Consider the following 19,944-nt stretch of genomic DNA (forward strand, 5'->3'; position numbering starts at 1 on the left):
ATCATGTAATGTTTCACCCCAGTTCAATTCCTGGGTCGGGAAAATCTCCTGAAGAAGGGATAGGCTACCCACTCCAGTATTCTTGGGCTTCCCTAGTGGCTCAGACAGTAAGAAATCTGCCTGCAATGCAGGAGACCTGGGTTCGATCCTTGGGTTGGGAAGATCCTCTGGAGGAGGGCATGGCAACCCACTCTAGTATTCTTGCCTGGAGAATCCCCATGGACAGAGGAGCCTGGTGGGCTACAGTCCATGGGGTTACAAAGAGTTGGACATGACTGAGCGACTAAGCACAGCACAGCATGTAATGTTTCAGAAAGAGAAAGAGTAAAAAAGGAGCCTGATCAGCTACTGAAAATGGTTTACTTAGTTTCACACTAAATCATGTGATTAAAACAGGCATTTTCCCAGATGGTTGTCACTTCGCATTTACATGCAAACACCAGGGACACCACCCCATGAGAACTGAGTGTCAGTCATTCTTAACCTACCAGTTGTAGCTCTGCTTGCCTGTCTTTTTCTTTTTTCATTGTTTTGGTTCACAAGGTCGGTAAAGGATGCAGGTGAGAAGGTGCGTAAAATGTTAAAAGAGGTACAGAAGTACCACTAATAAATAAAGCAGGGCATTTGAAAAGGTACTGACGAAGCACCTGAGTTACTATGACTGCAGAAGCACACATTCCTGAACAAGGAATCTGCCAGATGATCAGGGCTCTGAATAAAGCACAGGGAAAGAGAACACACAACTCCACGCTGGTCCTTAGAAAAGGGCACCTCTGTGGAGTACCTGTTCTACATCTGCCAACAAATACTACAGGTGGAATTTTTCTCTCCCATACACACCAAATGGAAGCAATTAAGAGTCTAATAGCAATGAACGTGGAGGGCATTATGCTAAGCAAAATAAGACAGACAAAGACAAATACCACATGGTATCATTTATATGTGCAATCTTTTTTTAAAATTAATTAATTAATCTATTTTAATTGGAGGCTAATTATTTTACAATATTGTGGTGGTTTTTGCCATACATCGACATGAATTAGCCTTGGGTGTACATGTGTCCCCCATCCTGAACCCCTCTCCCACATCCCTCCCCACCCCATCCCTCTGGGTTGTCCCACAGCACCAGCTTTGGGTGCCCTGCTTCATGCATCAAATTTGCATTGGTCATCTATTTTACATATGATAAGATACACGTTTCAATGCTATTCTGTCTTATTCTCTCCCACCTTCACTATCTCCCGCAAAGTCCAAAAGTCTGTTCTTTACATCTGTGTCTCTTTTGCTGTCTTGCATATAGGGTCATAGTTACCATTTTTCTAAATTCCATATATATGCATTAATATACTGTATTGGTGTTTCTCCTTCTGGCTTACTTCACTCTGTATAATAGACTCCAGTTTCATCCACCTTATAAGAATTGACTCAAATGCATTCTTTTTTATAACTGAGTAATATTCCATTGTGCATATGTACCACAACTTCCTTACCGATTCATCTGCTGATGGACATCTAGGTTGCTTCCATGTCCTATCTGTTGTAAACAGTGCTTCAGTGAACATTGGGGTACATGTGTCTGTTTCAATTCTGGTTTCCTTGGTGTATATGCCCAGCAGTGGGATTGCTGGGTTGTATGGCAGTTCTATTTACAGTTTTTTAAGGAATCTCCACAATGTTCTCCATAGTGGCTGTCCTAGTTTGCATTCCCACCAACAGTGTAAGAGGGTTCCCTTTTCTCCACACCCTCTCCAGCATTTATTGCTTGTAGACCTTTTGATGGCAGCTATTCTGACATGAAATGGTATCTCATTGTTGTTTTGATTTGCATTTCTCTGATAATGAGTGATGTTGAGCATCTTTTCATGTGTTTGTTAGCCATCTGTATGCCTTCTTTGGAGAAATGTCTGTTTAGGTCTTTGGCCCATTTCTTGATTGGATCATTTATTTTTCTGGTATTGAGCTGCATGAGCTGCTTGTATATTTTTGAGATTAATTGTCAGTTGCTTCATTTGCTATTATTTTCTCCCATTCTGAAGGCTGCCTTTTCACCTTGCTTATAGTCTCCTTCCTGGTGCAAAAGCTTTTAAATTTAATTAAGTCCCATTTGTTTATTTTTGTTTTTATTTCCATTACTCTGGGAGGTGGATGATAGAGGATCTTGCTGTGATTTATGTCAGAGAGTGTTCTGCCTATGTTTTCCTCTAAGAGTTTTACAGTTTCTGTCTTATATTTAGATCTTTAATCCACTTTGAGTTTATTTTTCTGTATGGCATTAGAAAGTGTTCTAGTTTCATTCTTTTATAGGTGATTGACCAGTTTTCTCAGAACCACTTGTTAAAGAGATTGGCTTTTCTCCATTGTATATTTTTGCCTGCTTTGTCAAAGATAAGGTGCCCATAGGTTCAAAAGATCTCACTCAGAGTAGAAAAGTGATTGCCAGGGCCTGGGCAGTGGAGAAAATAGGGAAAGGTTGGTAAAAGGGTACAGACTTTCACATAGAAGATGAATAAATTCTGAGGATCTAATGGTGCAACATGGTGACTATAGTTTAAAACATTGTGCTGTATAATTGAAATTTGCTAAGACAGTAAAACTTAAATGTTCTCAACATTTATAATAAATAAATAAATATAATAAATAAAAAAAAAGATAAATAGGGACATAATGAATGTAGTAGGAGGAATTTTTTCACAATGTATAGGTATCTGTAAGAAACATGTATATTACCATATGTAAAACAGATGACCAGTGCAAGTTCGACGTATGAAGCAGGGCTCTCAAAGCCTATGCTCTGGGACAACCCAGAGGGATGGGGTGGGAAGGAAGGTGGGAGGGGGGTTCACGATGGGGGACACATGTGCACCCATGTCTGATTCATGTCAATGCGTGGCAAAAACCACCACAACATTGTAAAGTAATTATCCTCCAATTAAAATAAATTCATCAATTAAAAAAAAAGATGTTATGGGAAAACCCAAATGAACTTTTTGGCAAACCCAATATATCAAATCATCATGCTGTACACTTTAAATATATTATAATTTTTCTTGTCAGTTATACTTCAATAAAGGAAAAGATAAAAGTCTAACCATAGAATCTTCCCCATATCTTAACACAGATGTTACTTCTTGAAAACAAGTTTGAAAGTTACTGAAGTTAACCAAAACACTCAAAAAGTTCTGTTGAGGTTTTAACCAGCTACCATAAAAAGTCCAATTTCCACTTGTTGACCTGGCAAGTGTACACATGTACAAAGTTGTGTCTCATTTAACTAGCTAAATACTACTTTGCACTTAATCATTATTAAAATTAAATAATTAGCATTTCATTATTCTGTCCTAGTGATAATGCTGCCCGTCTCTGACCTGACCCCATCAGTATAGAATCATACCCAGCTATACGGGCCACAAAAGTATTTCCTCTCATAAGTATTTTCTCTCACTCCCTAGATTCTATCTTATTCATTGTTTCCTTCATCAAACAGGTGCAAGTTTACTGAATAAGAAGTTTAGTCAGTTCATTTTAGAGTCTCCTGAAAATAATCCAAGAAAGCCTACATTTTAAGTTCAAATCACTTCTAAATAATTTTGCATACTCAGCAGAAATTTATTCTAGGCAGTCTTCTAAAGTTTATTTGTTAAATGTCTATTATACGCAAGACATCAGGGAGAACACAAAAATAACTAAGACTCTTCTCAAGGGCCTCTCTCTTTTCAGGAGAGAGATGGCAGGTAGACGCATAAGTCCAACAGAAGTCAAAAGAAATCTAAATGGCCTGCTGTAACAATTCAGAGAATGAATCCAAACCTTCAGCCTGAAGTGTTCAGGAAGATTTTATTAAAGAAGTATATTACAGAATATTACAGCCAGAGGGACCTTAGAAAAAACACCCCTTCCAGTCCTATCATTTTACAGATGAGAAAAAGAAAGAAACAAAAAAAGACAAAGTCCTTTAAGGAGAGATAGCAATGAACTCAATACTACATACAGAGACAAACACTCTGCACAGGAAGGCAGACCTCTGGATTCCCAGCTTTCTGCTTTTCCATGGTACCACACTGCCCTCTGAGACTGGGAGGATTTGAATAGGCAAAAATGGGGGAAAGAAGAGAGCAGGCTGGTGAAGATCAAACATTAAAATATAACACTGCTAGGAAGGTATTCGGGCTTCCCTGGTGGCTTAGTGGTAAAGAATCCGTCTGCCAATGCAGGAGATTAAGAGACACGGGTTCGATCCCTGAGTCGGGATCTCTTGGAGTAGGAAATGGCAACCCACTCCAGTATTCTAGCCTGGAAAATCCCAAGGACAGAGGAGCCTGACGGGCTACAGTCCATGTGGTCGCAAAGAGTTGGACACGACTGAGCAACTAACAAGAAGGTATTTGGAAAACAGTGTGTTAAAATCTGAGGACGTGATGTTCAGGGGAGAAATGAGACACAAGACTGCAAGTGGAGTGAGACTCGACAATGGAAGACATCAAATGACAGCCTGAGAGACTGAGTTTTTCACTAGATGGTTTCATGGACACAGGGAACAGAATTTACTTTTAAAATCTAAAAGTTCCTTCAACACTGGTATCATTATATGACACTGGTCACCTCAGAGGTTTATAATGAGAGGATAAAGAACCCTTTTGACATGAGAAAGGATACTTAAGTGTAGCAAATTTCTAATGAATGCAATCTCTGTTTTTCAATATTTCTCCTTCTCCAAAGTGGAGGGTGACACCCTACCGGTAAAAGCAGGGGAGACCCTGTGACTTGCTGACACAGCACTGATTGAGAGAGGCTGGTGTGATACCCCGCCTCCTGCTCTGCATCTCCCGAGGGTTTCAGTAGGTCTTCCCAGAGGTTCCTTTGCCAACTCTTGGCAAGCCTGAATCTCAGTAGGATCTCCAGCCTCACTGGATGCGGGGTTCACCTATGCATGTGTAGAGAGGGGAGCTGCTCTTTCCTCCACCCAACGCCTAGCCCTTTGTTCCTTATTCTTTTCCTTGGGACTAGAAATAGGTGGCACAGTTGTAAAGAATCTGCCTGTCAATGCAGGAGATCCAAGAGATGTGAGTTTGACCCCAGGTTGGGAAGATCCCCTGGAGTAGGAAATGGCAACCCACTCGAGTGTTCTTGCCTGGAAAATTCCACGGACAGAGGAGTCTGCCAGGCTACAGTCCATGGGGTCACAAAGAAATCAACCATGACTGCGTACATTCACACACACACATAGAAACAGACCAGAGGTAGCATACAGGATTTCACACCAACATTCGTATAGCACTCTAGAGTGATTTCAAAGCACTTTCATAGTATCTTTTTCACTTATCATAAAGAAGAAGCAATCCTCGGCTCCATCTCTGCCTTCACCCTATATGTGCTATGTTGTGCTTAGTCGCTCAGTCGTGTCCAACTCTTTGTGACCCCATGGCCTGTAGCCCGCCAGGCTCCTCTGTCCATGGGGATTCTCCAGGCAAGAATACTGGAGTGGGTTGCCAAGCCCTCCTCCAGGGAGTCTTCCCAACCCAGGGATCAAACCCAGGTCTCCCATATTGCAGGTTCTTTACCATCTGAGCCACCAGGGAAGCCCCCTATAGCTCTCCCCAGTCCACCAGAGAGTAGAATGCTCTCCCTGTCTCTCTGGTTACTGGTTAGCTCTAACTGCAACCTTTCAACCTAGACAACTCTTGTGAAACCCTGACTCTATTATCATGCCTTTACCAGGAAACTCTTACTGTATTCTACCCACTAAACCCCAGGACACCAGTATCAGCTGGGATATTTCAAAGCTGCTTGAACATCACAGCTTGATCTCTAGGGACCTTCCTTTTGAAAGCCTGCTCCTTAGCCAAAATTATTCCTCAGCCACCAGCTCTGTGCATTCTTGGTCTGCAGCTGTTGAGATGCCAGCAGACTGTCTAAGGCAGCTCAGGTAAGCACAGAAGACGGGAAGAGAGTGCACTGAGCACAGCAGATGAAACAACGTATGAAGAGTCTGTGGAGCACATGGGCTACCAAGTCATCATTGTGCAAAGCGAGAGGAGAGTCATGATTGTTCAGAGCCGGATAAGAGCTTGATCTCCTAGGCCTCAGTATCAAGTCCTGAGTGTCAGACTATTAACTGATCCTCATCCTCCCACTCTGGTACATAGACTCATCAGGAAAAAATTATTTTTCACTAAATAAAAGTAGGTAGGACTTCTTAAATAGTGAATGAGAAGACTGTGAATATTTTATTGCTGTTTAATTCTTGCTTAGAAAAATAAAAAAATGAAACGGAGTATTCAAGTCCTCTTCAACAACACAGTGACCCACAGATTTCATTGTAACTGAGCACCTACCATGAGCCAGGCATGGTGAGAAGTGCTTTCCATGCATTATCTCATGTGACCCTTACATTAGCCCAACAGAGTGCATATGGTTTGTATTCCTAGGTTAGATATCAGGAACCTGAGCCTGAGTGAGATTAGCAATGTGCCCAAAGTCACAGCCATCTGTAACAGAGTTGCCAGCTAACTCTGACCTCTAATCTCTAACTGCCAAGTCTGTGAACTCAACCAGAAAACTGCCCAATTCACCCATTTTTATTAAAAAAACAAAAAACGCTCAATTGGCTCATTTTTATTAAAAAAAAAAAATCAAGTTTGAGGCACTAAATAAAGAATACATATTGTTTTTATAAGTTAAAAAACAGAAAGACCAAACTTCTTTTGAAAGCTTATTATCCTTAATTTTAAACTAATTTAAAAAAATCAAAGGTGCTATTCACTCTGAGCTTGGTAATGCCATTGAGGAAAATTTTCAGAAACCTCTATATGTTAAAATGAAATGCCATCCATCCTCCATAGACACGTATTCAGTATCTACTACTGGGCAGCAAGCACTGTACCAGGAACGAAGGACACAGAGATGAGCGAGAACCGTGGTGCCTGCCCTTGAGGAGCATACGGACAAGCTGGGGAGACGGTCGTTCCACAGGTGGACACAGAGACACGATGCGTGTGATGATGGGGAGATAGAAGGAAGGTATGCAGAACAGGGGGAGCCTAACTCAGCTAGGGACAAGGGAACACCTCCCAGAGAGAGAGAAAAGGGGTGTGGGAAGGGCATGGCAAGTGCTCCAGGCGGAGAGAAGAGCGTGCTTCAAGGACCAGAGTGGACACAAGGACTGAAGGAAGTTCAGAGTGGCTCATCGAGGTCAGTGGTTCAGTCGTGTCCGACTCTATGTGACCCCATGGACTGTGGCCTGCCAGGCTCCTCTGTCCATGGGATTTCCCAGGCAAGGATACTGGAGTGGGTTACCATTTCCTCCTCCAGGAGATCTTCCTGACCCTGAGATTGAACCCAGGTCTCCTGCACTGGCAGGCGGATTCTTTAGCCCTGAGCCACCTGGGAAGCCCTCAGCGTGGCTCAAGCTAACACCAAATGCAAGAAAGGAGGGAGCCAAACCTTAGCACTGGGTAGGTGGGCAGGGGATGCTCTTGCAGGACACTCTAAGCCATTCTAAAGAATAGTATGGGGAATGGGGAGGCAATGGGGAATCAACTTAAGCAAAAAAAAAAAAAAAGACTCAGCCTTTAGTTTCACAAGTATCCATCTGGCTGCAAAGTGGAAAGTAGATCACAGTAGGTGTAAGGTTAGGTGAACCTGTATTAGGAAACCACTTCTGTAATCCAAGTGATAGGTGATGGTGAGCTGGGCTAGGTGACAGGTGTCAGAAAGAAGATACTTATAAGGCAGAATGGATAGGAATTGATGGAAGATTGAATGGGGCAGGTGGGAGTAATGATTTAAGCCCTGAGGTAATTCTAAAGTTTAGAAGGTAGAAGACCCTATTGTTTAATTTCAACTAGTCATGTAGCTGGAGGAAAAAAATCATTTTTGAAAATTTACTCCATCAAGCAGAAGAAACATACGGCTTTTAAACTGCTGCTATTATTTATTCATTAGTACCTGGTTTCAGCTATAACTCACCTGGTTTCCAACCAATAATAGGTGTTCTCCAAGAAGAAAGTCTTTGAGCATATCTTCCATCACTATCATGTGCTAGAGGAAAAAACGACTAGAGGTTAATTATGTTTTGTATAATCAAAGTGAAATAAGAAAGTTAACAGCTATAAAGATATCTTCAAGGAAAGTAAAACATCTGTTATAATAGACAATACTCAATTATGCTAGAAAATGAAAATGCATGCTGTGGTCAAAAATAAGTTATATAACCAATTGGGTCACTGATATTGAAAACCTGAAATGGTCTACCTTACCAAGACTCAACCACTGATCAATACATATTTCAAAGAGTTTTTATGATGTGACTCAAATATTTTTCAGCTATTGTACCATGGAGAGTTGGCTTATAATTTAATGTGATATTTCAATTAATACTTAACTAATGTAAATATACAAAGGCTTCCTAAAACAATTAGAGATTTCATGGAAAATCTTACATTGACTTAACTATGACTTTCAAAGTATATATGTAGGTTTAGAATTAAAATGTCAGCAACTATACTCCAAAAAATTATATATTTTTTTTAATTTTTCATATTTTCAAGTTCAAATCATGATACAGTATAATAAGAGTAAGATTAAAGTTGTTCACTGTAGTCACAGAGAAAATTAATTACATTGCTCTTTTCTATCTTGAAAAATAGGACAATCATAAGTAGGTCAAAAAAGCTCATCCAGGATTGAAGGGAGAACTACAGCCTGGAACGATTCATACCCCTACTATTTCCTCTTGGTTTTCTGTACCAAAACAAAAATGGCCTCAAAGTACTAAAGTTACTGAAGTTCTCTGTTTGTGAGAAAGGCAGTTTAACCATTTGCATCTTATACATGCTGTACATACTGCTCTTGTTGGCCACTCTTCTTTTTTTAAAGTTGGTTTATGATTTTTTTCCACATCTAAAATATTTTCCCTTTACTTCTCACAATAAGCAATACCAATATTTTCTTTCAGAGTTTGTAGAAAAACGAAGACAGTTTTGCCGCTCCTTCAACAACAGATGAGTTTTCCTTAATGTTTATCTTGGTAATTTTAATTTTTTAAAAATGCTTTTCAGATAAACCATGGAACTGGAGTTTTAATGAGGCTTGAAGTAGGGTCAGCTATTTTGTTCATTCTGGAGTACTTTTTAGAACAAAATGAGATGTTATTAATAATTATGCTGGGGCAACAAGTAGAAACAGGGACTATTTTGAGCAAACGAGGGTACACGGTTACCCAAGTTAAAGGGGAGACTTACACCATTTGGGTTCTAGTGACAATTTGGTCTGCAGAACTCTTCTAACTAAGATGAACAATCAGTGCCGATTTCCAGAAAATATAAAGTTCTTCCAGAAATACCTGGGCTAATCTCCACTAACAATAGATAGAAAAGTTAGAACAAACACCTAGATAGCAGGTAAAAAAGCAATCAGTTCAGTTCAGTCGCTCAGTCATGTCCGACTCTTTGCGACCCCATGAATTGCAGCACGCCAGGCCTCCCTGTCCATCACCAACTCCCGGAGTCTACCCAAACCCATGTTCATCGAGTCGGTGATGCCATCCAAACATCTCATCCTCTGTCGTCCCCTTCTCCTCCCGCCCTCAATCCTACCCAGCATTAGAGTCTTTTCCAATGAGTCAACCCTTCGCATGAGGTGGCCAAAGTATTGGAGTTTCAGCTTCAACATCAGACCTTCCAATGAGCACCCAGGATTGATCTCTTTTAGGATGGATTGATTGGATCTCCTTGCAGTCCAAGGGACTCTCAAGAGTCTTCTGCAACACCACAGCTCAAAAGCATCAATTTTGCGGTGCTCAGCTTTCTTCACCGTCCAACTCTCACATCCATACATGACCACTGGAAAAACCATAGCCTTGACTAGACAGACTTTTGTTGGCAAAGTAATGTCTCTGCTTTTAAATATGCTATCTAGGTTGGCCATAACCTTCCTGCCAAGGAGTAAGCGTCTTTAAATTTCATGGCTGCAGTCACCATCAGCAGTGATTCTGGAGCCCCAAAAAAAAAGTCTGACACTGTTTCCACTGTTTCCCCATCCATTTCCCATGAAGTGATGGGACCAGATGCCATGATCTTAGTTTTCTGAACGTTGAGCTTTAAGCCAACTTTTTCACTCTCCTCCTTCACCTTCATCAAGAGGCTCTTTAGTTCTTCTTCACTCTCTGCCATAAGGGTGGTGTCATCCACATATCTGAGGTTATTGAGGTTTCTTCCGGCAATCTTGATTCCAGCTTGTGTTTCTTCCAGCCCAGCGTTTCTCATGATGTACTCTGCATATAAGTTAAATAAGCACGGTGACAATATACAGCCTTGACGTACTCCTTTTCCTATTTGGAACCAGTCTGTTGTTCCATGTCCAGTTCTAACTGTTGCTTCCTGACCTGCATACAGGTTTCTCAAGAGACAGGTCAGATGGTCTGGTATTCCCATCTCTTTCAGAATTTTCCACAGTTTATTGTGATCCACACAGTCAAAGGCTTTGGCATAGTCAATAAAGCAGAAACAGATGTTTTTCTGGAACTCTCTTGCTTTTTCGATGATCCAGCGGATATTGGCAATTTGATCTCTGGTTCCTCTGCCTTTTCTAAAACCAGCTTGAACATCTGGAAGTTCACGGATCACGTATTGCTGAAGCCTGGCTTGGAGAATTTTGAGCATTACTTTACTAGCATGTGAGATGAGTGCAATTGTGCGGTAGTTTGAGCATTCTTTGGCATTGCCTTTCTTTGGGATTGGAACGAAAACTGACCTTTTCCAGTCCTGTGGCCACTGCTGAGTTTTCCAAATTTGCTGGCATATCGAGTGTAGCACTTTCACAGCATCACCTTTGAGGATATGAAATAGCTCAACTGGAATTCCATCACCTCCACTAGCTTTGTTCGTAGTGATGCTTTCTAAGGCCCACTTCACTTCACATTCCAGGATGTCTGGCTCTAGGTGAGTGATCACACCATCGTGATTATCTGGGTCATGAAGATCTTTTTTGTACAGTTCTTCTGTGTATTCTTGCCACCTCTTCTTAGTATCTTCTGCTTCTGTTAGGTCCATACCATTTCTGTCCTTTATCGAGCCCATCTTTGCATGAAATGTTTCTTTGGTATCTCTAATTTTCTTGAAGAGATCTCTAGTCTTTCCCAATCTGTTGTTTTCCTCTATTTCTTTGCACTGATCGCTGAGGAAGGCTTTCTTATCTCTCCTTGCTATTCTTTGGAACTTTGCATTCAGATGGGAATATCTTTCCTTTTCTCCTTTGCTTTTCGCTTCTCTTCTCTTCCCAGCTATCTGTAAGGCCTCCTCAGACAGCCATTTTGCTTTTTTGCATTTCTTTTCCATGGGGATTTTCTTGATCCCTGTCTCTTGTACAATGTCACGAACCTCTGTCCATAGTTCATCAGGCACTCTGTCTATCAGGTCTAGTCCCTTAAATCTATTTCTCACTTCCACTGTATACTCATAAGGGATTTGATCTAGGTCATACCTGAATGGTCTAGTGGTTTTCCCTACTTTCTTCAATTTAAGTCTGAATTTGGCAATAAGCAGTTCATGATCTGAGCCACAGTCTGCTCCTGGTCTTGTTTTTGCTGACTGTATAGAGCTTCTCCATCTTTGGCTGCAAAGAATATAATCAATCTGATTTCAGTGTTGACCATCTGGTGATGTCCACGTGTAGAGTCTTCTCTTGTGTTGTTGGAATAGGGTAATACTGACTAATAATCCAAACTATAATTGTCGTCTTTACTTTTTCTCATGTCTTCCTAGCTTTTGCCCTGATTACACCTAACAGATTATTCAAGTCACAAACGTTAGCTAAAGCTAAGATCATGCCTACACAATTCTTCTCTTAACCTCTCAGCCCCCTCGGTACCACAGACGAATTCTTCAAAGTCTCCTCTCCTGATTCCCTCCTACCTCTCTAAGGGTTTCTCTCCGTGGTGTTTGGGTTGTATCTTCTTTTTGCAGCAATTCCTTAAATACCGATTTGCTTCCTTTTTCTGTTCTCTTTCACTACCGTGTGACCTGCTTTCCTGGGAATCACAGGATAGGGCAGATCAGGTTAAGACTTCTTGTACGTGGGCACCCATCTGAAGGGGGGAGGAGGGCAACGTGCGCCTCGGTGCTGGAGGAGTCACTTCTGACCCCATTCTCCCTAAACCCACTCATCCATTCCATGGCTTCAACCACTAACTTTACACCGATCTTCAACAGCAAGACCTTTCTTCTTGACTGCAGCCCCACATTCCTGAGCAAATATTGATTTATACTTGGCTGTTTCCCAGTCTCCTAGAACTTAATACACCCAAAACTTGGCTCAGTCCTGTCTCCACAGCTTCACTCTTTAGCCTATATTTCTAATCCCAATTAATAGCATCATTTTCTACAACCTGACCCAATCATCACCATCTGCCTGCCCATCTCAGTTGGCCCTTAGCAAAACCCAATCTAAGATTGCAGCCACCTCAAATTTACTGTATCTATGCTTTTTTTTCCCCCCATTCCCATAACTTTCATCTAAGTTTTTTTTTTTCCTTTCTCATCTCTGGCCTAGATTTTTACCAACCAATGTGGCATCTCAAACTTTAGTGTCTCCTTGAGTCAATATGTGCTCCACGGTACGGACAGTCATTTCTCTGTTCACAATCATGTCAGTTTTTTTCTTCCCCAAAATTCTTTAAATGACTCATACCTTCGGAATAAGGACTACTCCTTACCTTTTTGATGTAGTCTCAAGCTCACCCCCCATCACTCTCCTACTGTGTGTTCCAATCACAGGCACAGTGGAGAAGCATTTTCTCTTTACTCTTCTGTGGACTCTCCCAGCAGACTATGTGCTCCGTGAGGGAGGCTCCTTGACTCTCCCCCAGCAGACAGCCCCATCGGCTCTCCCCACCCCCGTGCAGCTCAACAACGTGTCCTCTCCAGGCTGTGCCCATGGTCACTGTCCTCGCTCAGACCCTCCCTAAGTTCACCTGGGCGACTGCCACAGCCTCCTGACCAGTCCCTCTGTCTTTGTCCCAACTCATAGGTAATAATAAAGAAGGAATGCAAAGTTACCAAAAGTAGAAATGTCCCTCAAAGCTTTCAACAGCTTTCTCACTTCTTCTGAGTAGTTTCCCAGTTCCTTCATTAGCAAGGCCCGTATAATATGACCTTGTAACTCATCAGTCGCATTTCTTGTCATTCTTCCATTTTAAACCTCACCTCTGGCCACGACAATTAATTAGATGTAGCTTCCTAAATGAACACCACTCTTATGTAGCCATGTCCCTGCAAATGCTAGTGTCTCTGCCTGAGTCTTTCAGCTTTCCCTAGTGAACGCATTTTCCAGGATCATCCCAATCTGGGACCATCACCTCATCAATGCTACCATAGTCACCTGTGTGTATTCGATCACACTGTACAGTAACCACGTGCACTTGCTTGCTTTTCCCCTTGAGAGATTCAGGCAACTTGAGCCAAGGAACTGTGTATGTATGTACTTTAATCTCTGTGTTCTGCTATTGGATTGGTCAAAAAGCTTGTTTGGGTTTAAAAATCTGAACCAACTTTTTGGCCAATCCAATAATATCCTACAACAAGGATAGACATACGGAAGACATTTAAAAATATATTTTTTCAGCTCTAAAGGTCATTAGGTTTAAGAGGCTATTAATCTCTGCTTCAATTTCTCCTCTTTACTACTGCAAGTAAAATATTCCTTAAAGAGAGATATAATAAAAATATACTTCTAATTAAGAACATTCAAAATCTTTTTCTTTCTTTCACTAATTCACTCCACACATATTTAATCAATAGTCACTATGGGCCAGGCACTATGCTATGTGCTAGAGATACAAAATTAAAACAACAACACAAGGTTTTATCTTAGTAGTGTGGAAAATGTGGGGTTTTTTTTTTTCTTTTGGATTTCAAATCAATTACAACACAGAGTGGCAAGGAGACCACAGGCACAGAACAAGTGGTTATCAGTTCAGTTCAGTTGCTCGGTCGTGTCCGACTGTTTGTATCCCCATGAACCGCAGCACACCAGACCTCCCTGTCCATCACCAGCTCCCTAAGTTCACCCAAACCCATGTCCATTGAGTCGGTGATGCCATCCAGCCATCTCATCCTCTGTCATCCCCTTCTCCTCCTGCCCCAATCCTTCTCAGCATCAGGGTCTTTTCCAATCAGTCAGCTCTTCCCATCAGGTGGCCAAAGTATTGGAGTTTCAGCTTCAACCTCAGTCCTTCCAATGAACACCCAGGACTGATCTCCTTTAGGGTGGACTGGTTGGATCTCCTTGCAGTCTGAGGGACTCTCAAGAGTCTTCTCCAACACCACAGTTCAAAAGCATCAATTCTGTGGCACTCAGCTTTCTTCACCGTCCAACATGACCACTGGAAAAACCATAGCCTTGACTAGACGGACCTTTGTTGGCAAAGTAATGTCTTTGCTTCTTAATATGCTGTCTCGGTTGGTCATAACTTTCCTTCCAAGGAGTAAGCATCTTTTAATTTCATTGCTGAAATAACCATCTGCAGTGATTTTGGAGCCCAGAAAAATAAAGTCAGCCACTGTTTCCCCATCTATCTGCCATAAAGTGATGGGACCGGATGCCATGATCTTAGTTTTCTGAATCTTGAGCTTTAAGCCAACTTTTTCACTCTCCTCTTTCACTTTCATCATGAGGCTCTTTAGTTCTTCTTCACTTTCTGCCACAAGGGTGGTGTCATCTGCATATCTGAGGTTATTGATATTTCTCCCGGCAATCATGATGCCAGCTTGTGCTTCCTCCAGCCCAGCGTTTCTCATGATGTACTCTGCATATAAGTTAAATAAGCACGGTGACAATATACAGCCTTGACGTACTCCTTTTCCTAGTTGGAACCAGTCTGTTGTTCCATGTCCAGTTCTAATTGTTGCTTCCTGACCTGCATACAGATTTCTCAAGAGGCAGGTCAGGTGGTCTGGTATGCCCATCTCTTTCAGAATTTTCCACAGTTTATTGTGATCCACACAGTCAAAGGCTTTGGCATAGTCAATAAAGCAGAAATAGATGTTTTTCTGGAATTCTCTTGCTTTTTCGATGATCCATTGGATGTTGGCAATTTGATCTCTGGTTTCTCTGCCTTTTCTAAGTACAGCTTGAACATCTGGAACTTCACAGTTCACATATTGCTGAAGCCTGGCTTGGAGAATTTTAAGCATTACTTTACTAGCATATGAGATGAGTGCAATTGTGCGGTAGTTTGAGAATTCTTTGGCATTGCCTTTCTTTGGGATTGGAATGAAAACTAACTTTTTCCAGTCCTGTGGCCACTGCTGAGTTTTCCAGGTTTGCTGGCATATTGAGTGCAGCACTTTCACAGCGTCATCTTTCAGGATTTGAAATAGCTCAACTGGAATTCCATCACTTCAACTAGCTTTGTTCGTAGTGATGCTTCCTAAGGCCCACCTGACTTCACATTCCAGAATGTCTTGCTCTAGGTGAGTGATCACACCATTGTGATTATCAGGGTCGTGAAGATCTTTTTTGTACAATTCTTCATTGTATTCTTGCCCCCTCTTCTTAATATCTTCTGCTTCTGTTAGGTCCATACCATTTCTGTCCTTTATCAAGCCCATCTTTGCATGAAACATTACCTTGGTATCTCTAATTTTCTTGAAGAGATCTCTAGTCTTTTCCATTCTATTATTTTCCTCTATTTCTTTGCGTTGATCGCTGAGGAATCGCTGAGGCTTTCTTATCTCTCCTTGCTATTCTTTGGAACTCTGCATTCAAATGGGTATATCTTTCCTTTTCTCCTTTGCTTTTTGCTTCCCGTCTTTTCACAGCTATTTGTAAGGCCTCCTCAGACAGCCATTTTGCTTTTTTGCATTTCTTTTTCTTGGGGATGGTCTTGATTCCTGTCTCCTGTACAATGTCATGAACCTCCATCCATAGTTCATCAGGCATTCTAGTCCTTTAAATCTATTTCTCACTTCTACTGTATAGTCGTAAGGGATTTGATTTAGGTCATTCCTGAATGGTTTACTGGTTTTCTCCACTTTTTCAATTTAAGTCTGAATCTGGCAATAAGGAGTTCATGATCTGAGCCACAGTCAGCTCCCGGTCTTGTTTTTGCTGACTGTATAGAGCTTCTCTATCTTTGGCTGCAGAGAATATAATCAATCTGATTTCGCTGTCCACCATCTGGTGATGTCCATGTGTAGAGTCTTCTCTTGCGTTGTTGGAAGAGGGTGTTTGCTATGACCAGTGTGTTCTCTTGGCTAAACTCTATTAGCCTTTGCCCTGCTTCATTCTGTACTCCAAGGCCAAATTTGCCTGTTACTCCAGGTGTTTCTTGACTTCCTACTTTTGCATTCCAGTCCCCTATAATGAAAAGGACATCTTTTTTGGGTGTTCGTTCTAGAAGGTCTTGTAGGTCTTCTTAGAACTGTTCAACTTCACCTTCTTCGGCGTCACTGGTCAGGGCATAGACTTGGATTACCATGATATTGAATGGTTTGCCTTGGAAACGAACAGAGATCATTCTGTCATTTTTGAGATTGCATCCAAGTACTGCATTTTGGACTCTTTTGTTGACTATGATGGCTACTCCGTTTCTTCTAAGGGATTCCTGCCCACAGTAGTAGATATAATGGTTATCTGAGTTAAATTCCCCCATTTCAGTCCATCTTAGTTCACTGATTCCTAGAAAGTCAACGTTCACTCTTGTCATCTCCTGTTTGACCACTTCCAATTTGCCCTGATTCATGCTGCACCAGTGCACTGAGTGCGGCAGCTAGCTGTGACGGCGCGCGGCGGAGAGGAGCTACCCGAGGCTGGAGGTCAGAAGCGGTGGCAGACAGGAGTTACCCTGGGCCGGAGATCAGGGGTGGCGGCCGAGAGGAGCTACCGGGCATCTGAGGTTAGGGGCAGCGGCCGAGAGGAGCTACCGAGCATCCGAGTAAGGGGCGGTGGCCGAGAGGAGCTACCACATATTCGAATAAGGGGCGGCGGCCGAGAGGAGCTACCACGCATCCGAATAAGAGGCGGTGGCCGAGAGGAACCATGGCGCATCCGAGTAAGGGGCGGCGGCCGAGAGGAGCTACCGCGCATCCGAGGAGCTACCGCGCATCCGAGGAGCTACCGCACATCCGAGTAAGGGGCGGCGGCCGAGAGGAGCTACCGCGCATCCAAGGTAAGGGGCGGCGGCTGCGCTTTGCTGGAGCAGCCATGAAGAGAGACCCGGTGTCCAAGGTAAGAGAAACCCAGGTAAAATGGTAGGCACTGAGGGGGCAGACAGGCTGAAACTACAGTCACAGACAACTAGCCAATCTGATCACATGGACCACAGCCTTGTCTAACTCAGTGAAACTAAGCCATGCCATGTTGGGGCCACCCAAGACGGACAGGTAGGTCATGGTGGAGAGGTCCGACAGAATGTGGTCCACTGGAGAAGGGAATGGCAAACCACTTCAGTATTCTTGCCTTGAGAACCCCATGAACAGTATGAAAAGGCAAAAAGATAGGACACTGAAAGATAAACTCCCCAGGTCAGTAGGTGCCCAATATGCTACTGGAGATCAGTGGAGAAAATAACTACAGAAGAATGAAGGGATGGAGCGAAAGCAAGATGGTATAGAAGCATCTAAATATTCAAGAGGCACGGAAGACACTGCTTCATAGGTGAGGTGCAACAGAAAGGACAATAGTAACACATGCAACAAAACTGAATTTAATCAAGTCACCGTTCTGAGAACTGGCACAGCTAGAATTTTTCATTAATGGTTACTTCATAATGCTCTGTGAAGAGAGGGTACGTTTGGAGACAGGCTACAGAAATCCCTCAGGGCCACTGTGTAAAGTTCACAGCAGCACTGCAGTCCTCAGTGTCTATGTCACAAACACCATGGCAACAGACACTGTGTTCAAGGGCACAGTGGCCCTCCCTGCTACTGAATTTCCTACATTCTTACATGCTGGGAAGTCTTTTCAACCTTTGCTGCCATGGAGTTTTTCAAATTGTCACTTATGACAAAGTTTCCTGATTCTTTTTAATTCATTCCTTTCTACTACATGAACAGAGTGTGGTAGCACAAATGCTTGAAAATATTTTCCTTACAATCATGTTTTGGTCTTTGACAGACAAGATTCTTTAATCCTTTGTGCCTTATAAGTAACCTTATTTTCTGTTCTTTTGTTCCCTGCTTGTATAAGAGCATTAATGCTCGGGAAGAAAAATAAAGCTGACGTTAGTTAATGGCCCATAGAATGAAAAAAAAAAGAAAATCCGGGCTATGCCTTTCACTATGTCATGGGTAATTATAATTTGGATAGACTTCAAAAATATTTAATCAAGACTTTTATGGAGAAAGAAGAATTTGCCTAGATACCTTTTATTGTTAATATAATGTAGGGATATAAATTATGGTACTTATAGGACAACAATCAGAATGGGGGAATGGCAGATAAAAATTCTTTAATTTACCTTAATTCTCTAATTCCTTAATATAGAGAAAATAGTAAGAAGTACTTCAAACATAATTTGTAAATGTGGGATTATTATGTACATGCAAATTGATGGCCAAATATTAGAGAAATATTTAAGTATGCTTTATATTATAAAATAAATACATAACCACGACAGAAAATCTGAAAAAGAAAAAATCCTTTTATATTATGAGTAATTTTCTCTGGAAAAACTTCTTATTAAAGTGAACATCTATAATACAGCTTTCTGGGCACACACTTATTTCTGTGTCTTAGTGGAAGCATCATATACAAGTGGAAATTTGTCTACTTTGGTCCACTGAAAAAAGATTTTAAAAAGTAAAAATAGAAAAATACTAGGCATTTTCAGAAAAAAGAAAGAAACGTGAGGAAAAGAATACATAGGATACATCCTTCTTTGAATTACTTGACATGATTTAACTAACAAAAATGCAGGAGAATGAATATGAGTGCTTTTTGTTTTTAATTTAATAATATATTCATTTTACTTAAAGTATAGTTATGTGTGCATATAAAATTTATTACTCTAATCATTGCAGCAACTCTTTCCATTCTCAAGTAACTTCAGAAAGAATTTATAACTTTACAATGCAGTAATAAAAAATGTTTCAACACCTCATTCTGCAACATCGGAGTGAAACTTAGCAGATTACAAACATAGACATCAGTTATACTTGAACTGGAGTTAATTACCACACTGTAAGAGGTGATTTATTTACCCATGAATGCAAAATCCTGATCTTACCTGGATGTTGTCGTAGAACAAAACATCAGGCACTTTCATTTTCTCGTGGGCATTATAGATTGGTGCACTAACTGTGCCAATCCTCAGAGATCCAGAAGAGATTTCACCTAAACATTTCACAGAGGACAGAGAATTACTTGTAGCCCTGTCCTCAGAGAAGCCAAATCCAGCCAGAACAGGATACAACATAGCATCTTTAACATCTTGTAGGCTCATCAAGGAATTTTAATCTAACATCTAAAAGAAATAAGCTTGAAGTAATAAAACATCATAGCTTTGCAAAAAAATCTTAAAAGCTCTACAAAAAGGCTGAACATGTTTCAAAATATCAAAAATTTTATTTAAAACAACATATGGAGCAAGCAACATATAGATAAGATTGAGAATGGAAAAACCCAGAATTCAGTCAAGCCACCTTTATGAGCTGTTTGGTCAGAGACTCTAAAATACATACATTTGAAAATTCCAAAGTACCATGAATATAATCTTTTTTTTTTAAGAACCCATATAAGAATCCCCTAGAGCTCTAGTCAAAAGCACTGATGAACTGACCCCACACCTTTCAAACCACTAGCTTTAGGAAAGGTCCAGATCTGTACTTCCAAATAAGCACCACAGGTGCTACAGTTGTTCTGTGATGATTATATTGTATTGTCCCCTATTAGCTTTAAATAGTTGGTCTAGAATACAAAATGAGCTCCTTAAAGCCATGAAACTCAGTT

The 19,944-nt window shown here is 41.3% G+C and overlaps 1 protein-coding gene across 10 annotated transcripts in view; it reads right to left on the bottom strand.

The window, feature by feature from the left end:
• VWA8 (von Willebrand factor A domain containing 8) overlaps positions 1–19,944 on the bottom strand; it is a 385,006-nt gene that overhangs the window by 227,706 nt on the left and 137,356 nt on the right. For all 10 annotated transcript variants that reach the window (XR_014071267.1, XR_014071268.1, XR_014071269.1 and 7 more), the window contains 2 exons: positions 19,223–19,329; positions 7,966–8,037 (listed from right to left, as the gene is read on the bottom strand). Coding sequence is in view for 7 of the 10 variants with exons in the window: in XM_081549924.1 (XP_081406050.1) it covers positions 7,966–8,037; positions 19,223–19,329 (179 nt within the window). In the remaining 3 variants the exon portion in view is untranslated. The remainder of the gene's footprint in view (positions 1–7,965; positions 8,038–19,222; positions 19,330–19,944) is intronic.

This window comes from Giraffa tippelskirchi, chromosome 12 (genome assembly GCF_054371585.1).
Source record: "Giraffa tippelskirchi isolate mGirTip1 chromosome 12, T2T-mGirTip1v1.2.pri, whole genome shotgun sequence".
Lineage (NCBI taxonomy): Eukaryota > Metazoa > Chordata > Mammalia > Artiodactyla > Giraffidae > Giraffa > Giraffa tippelskirchi.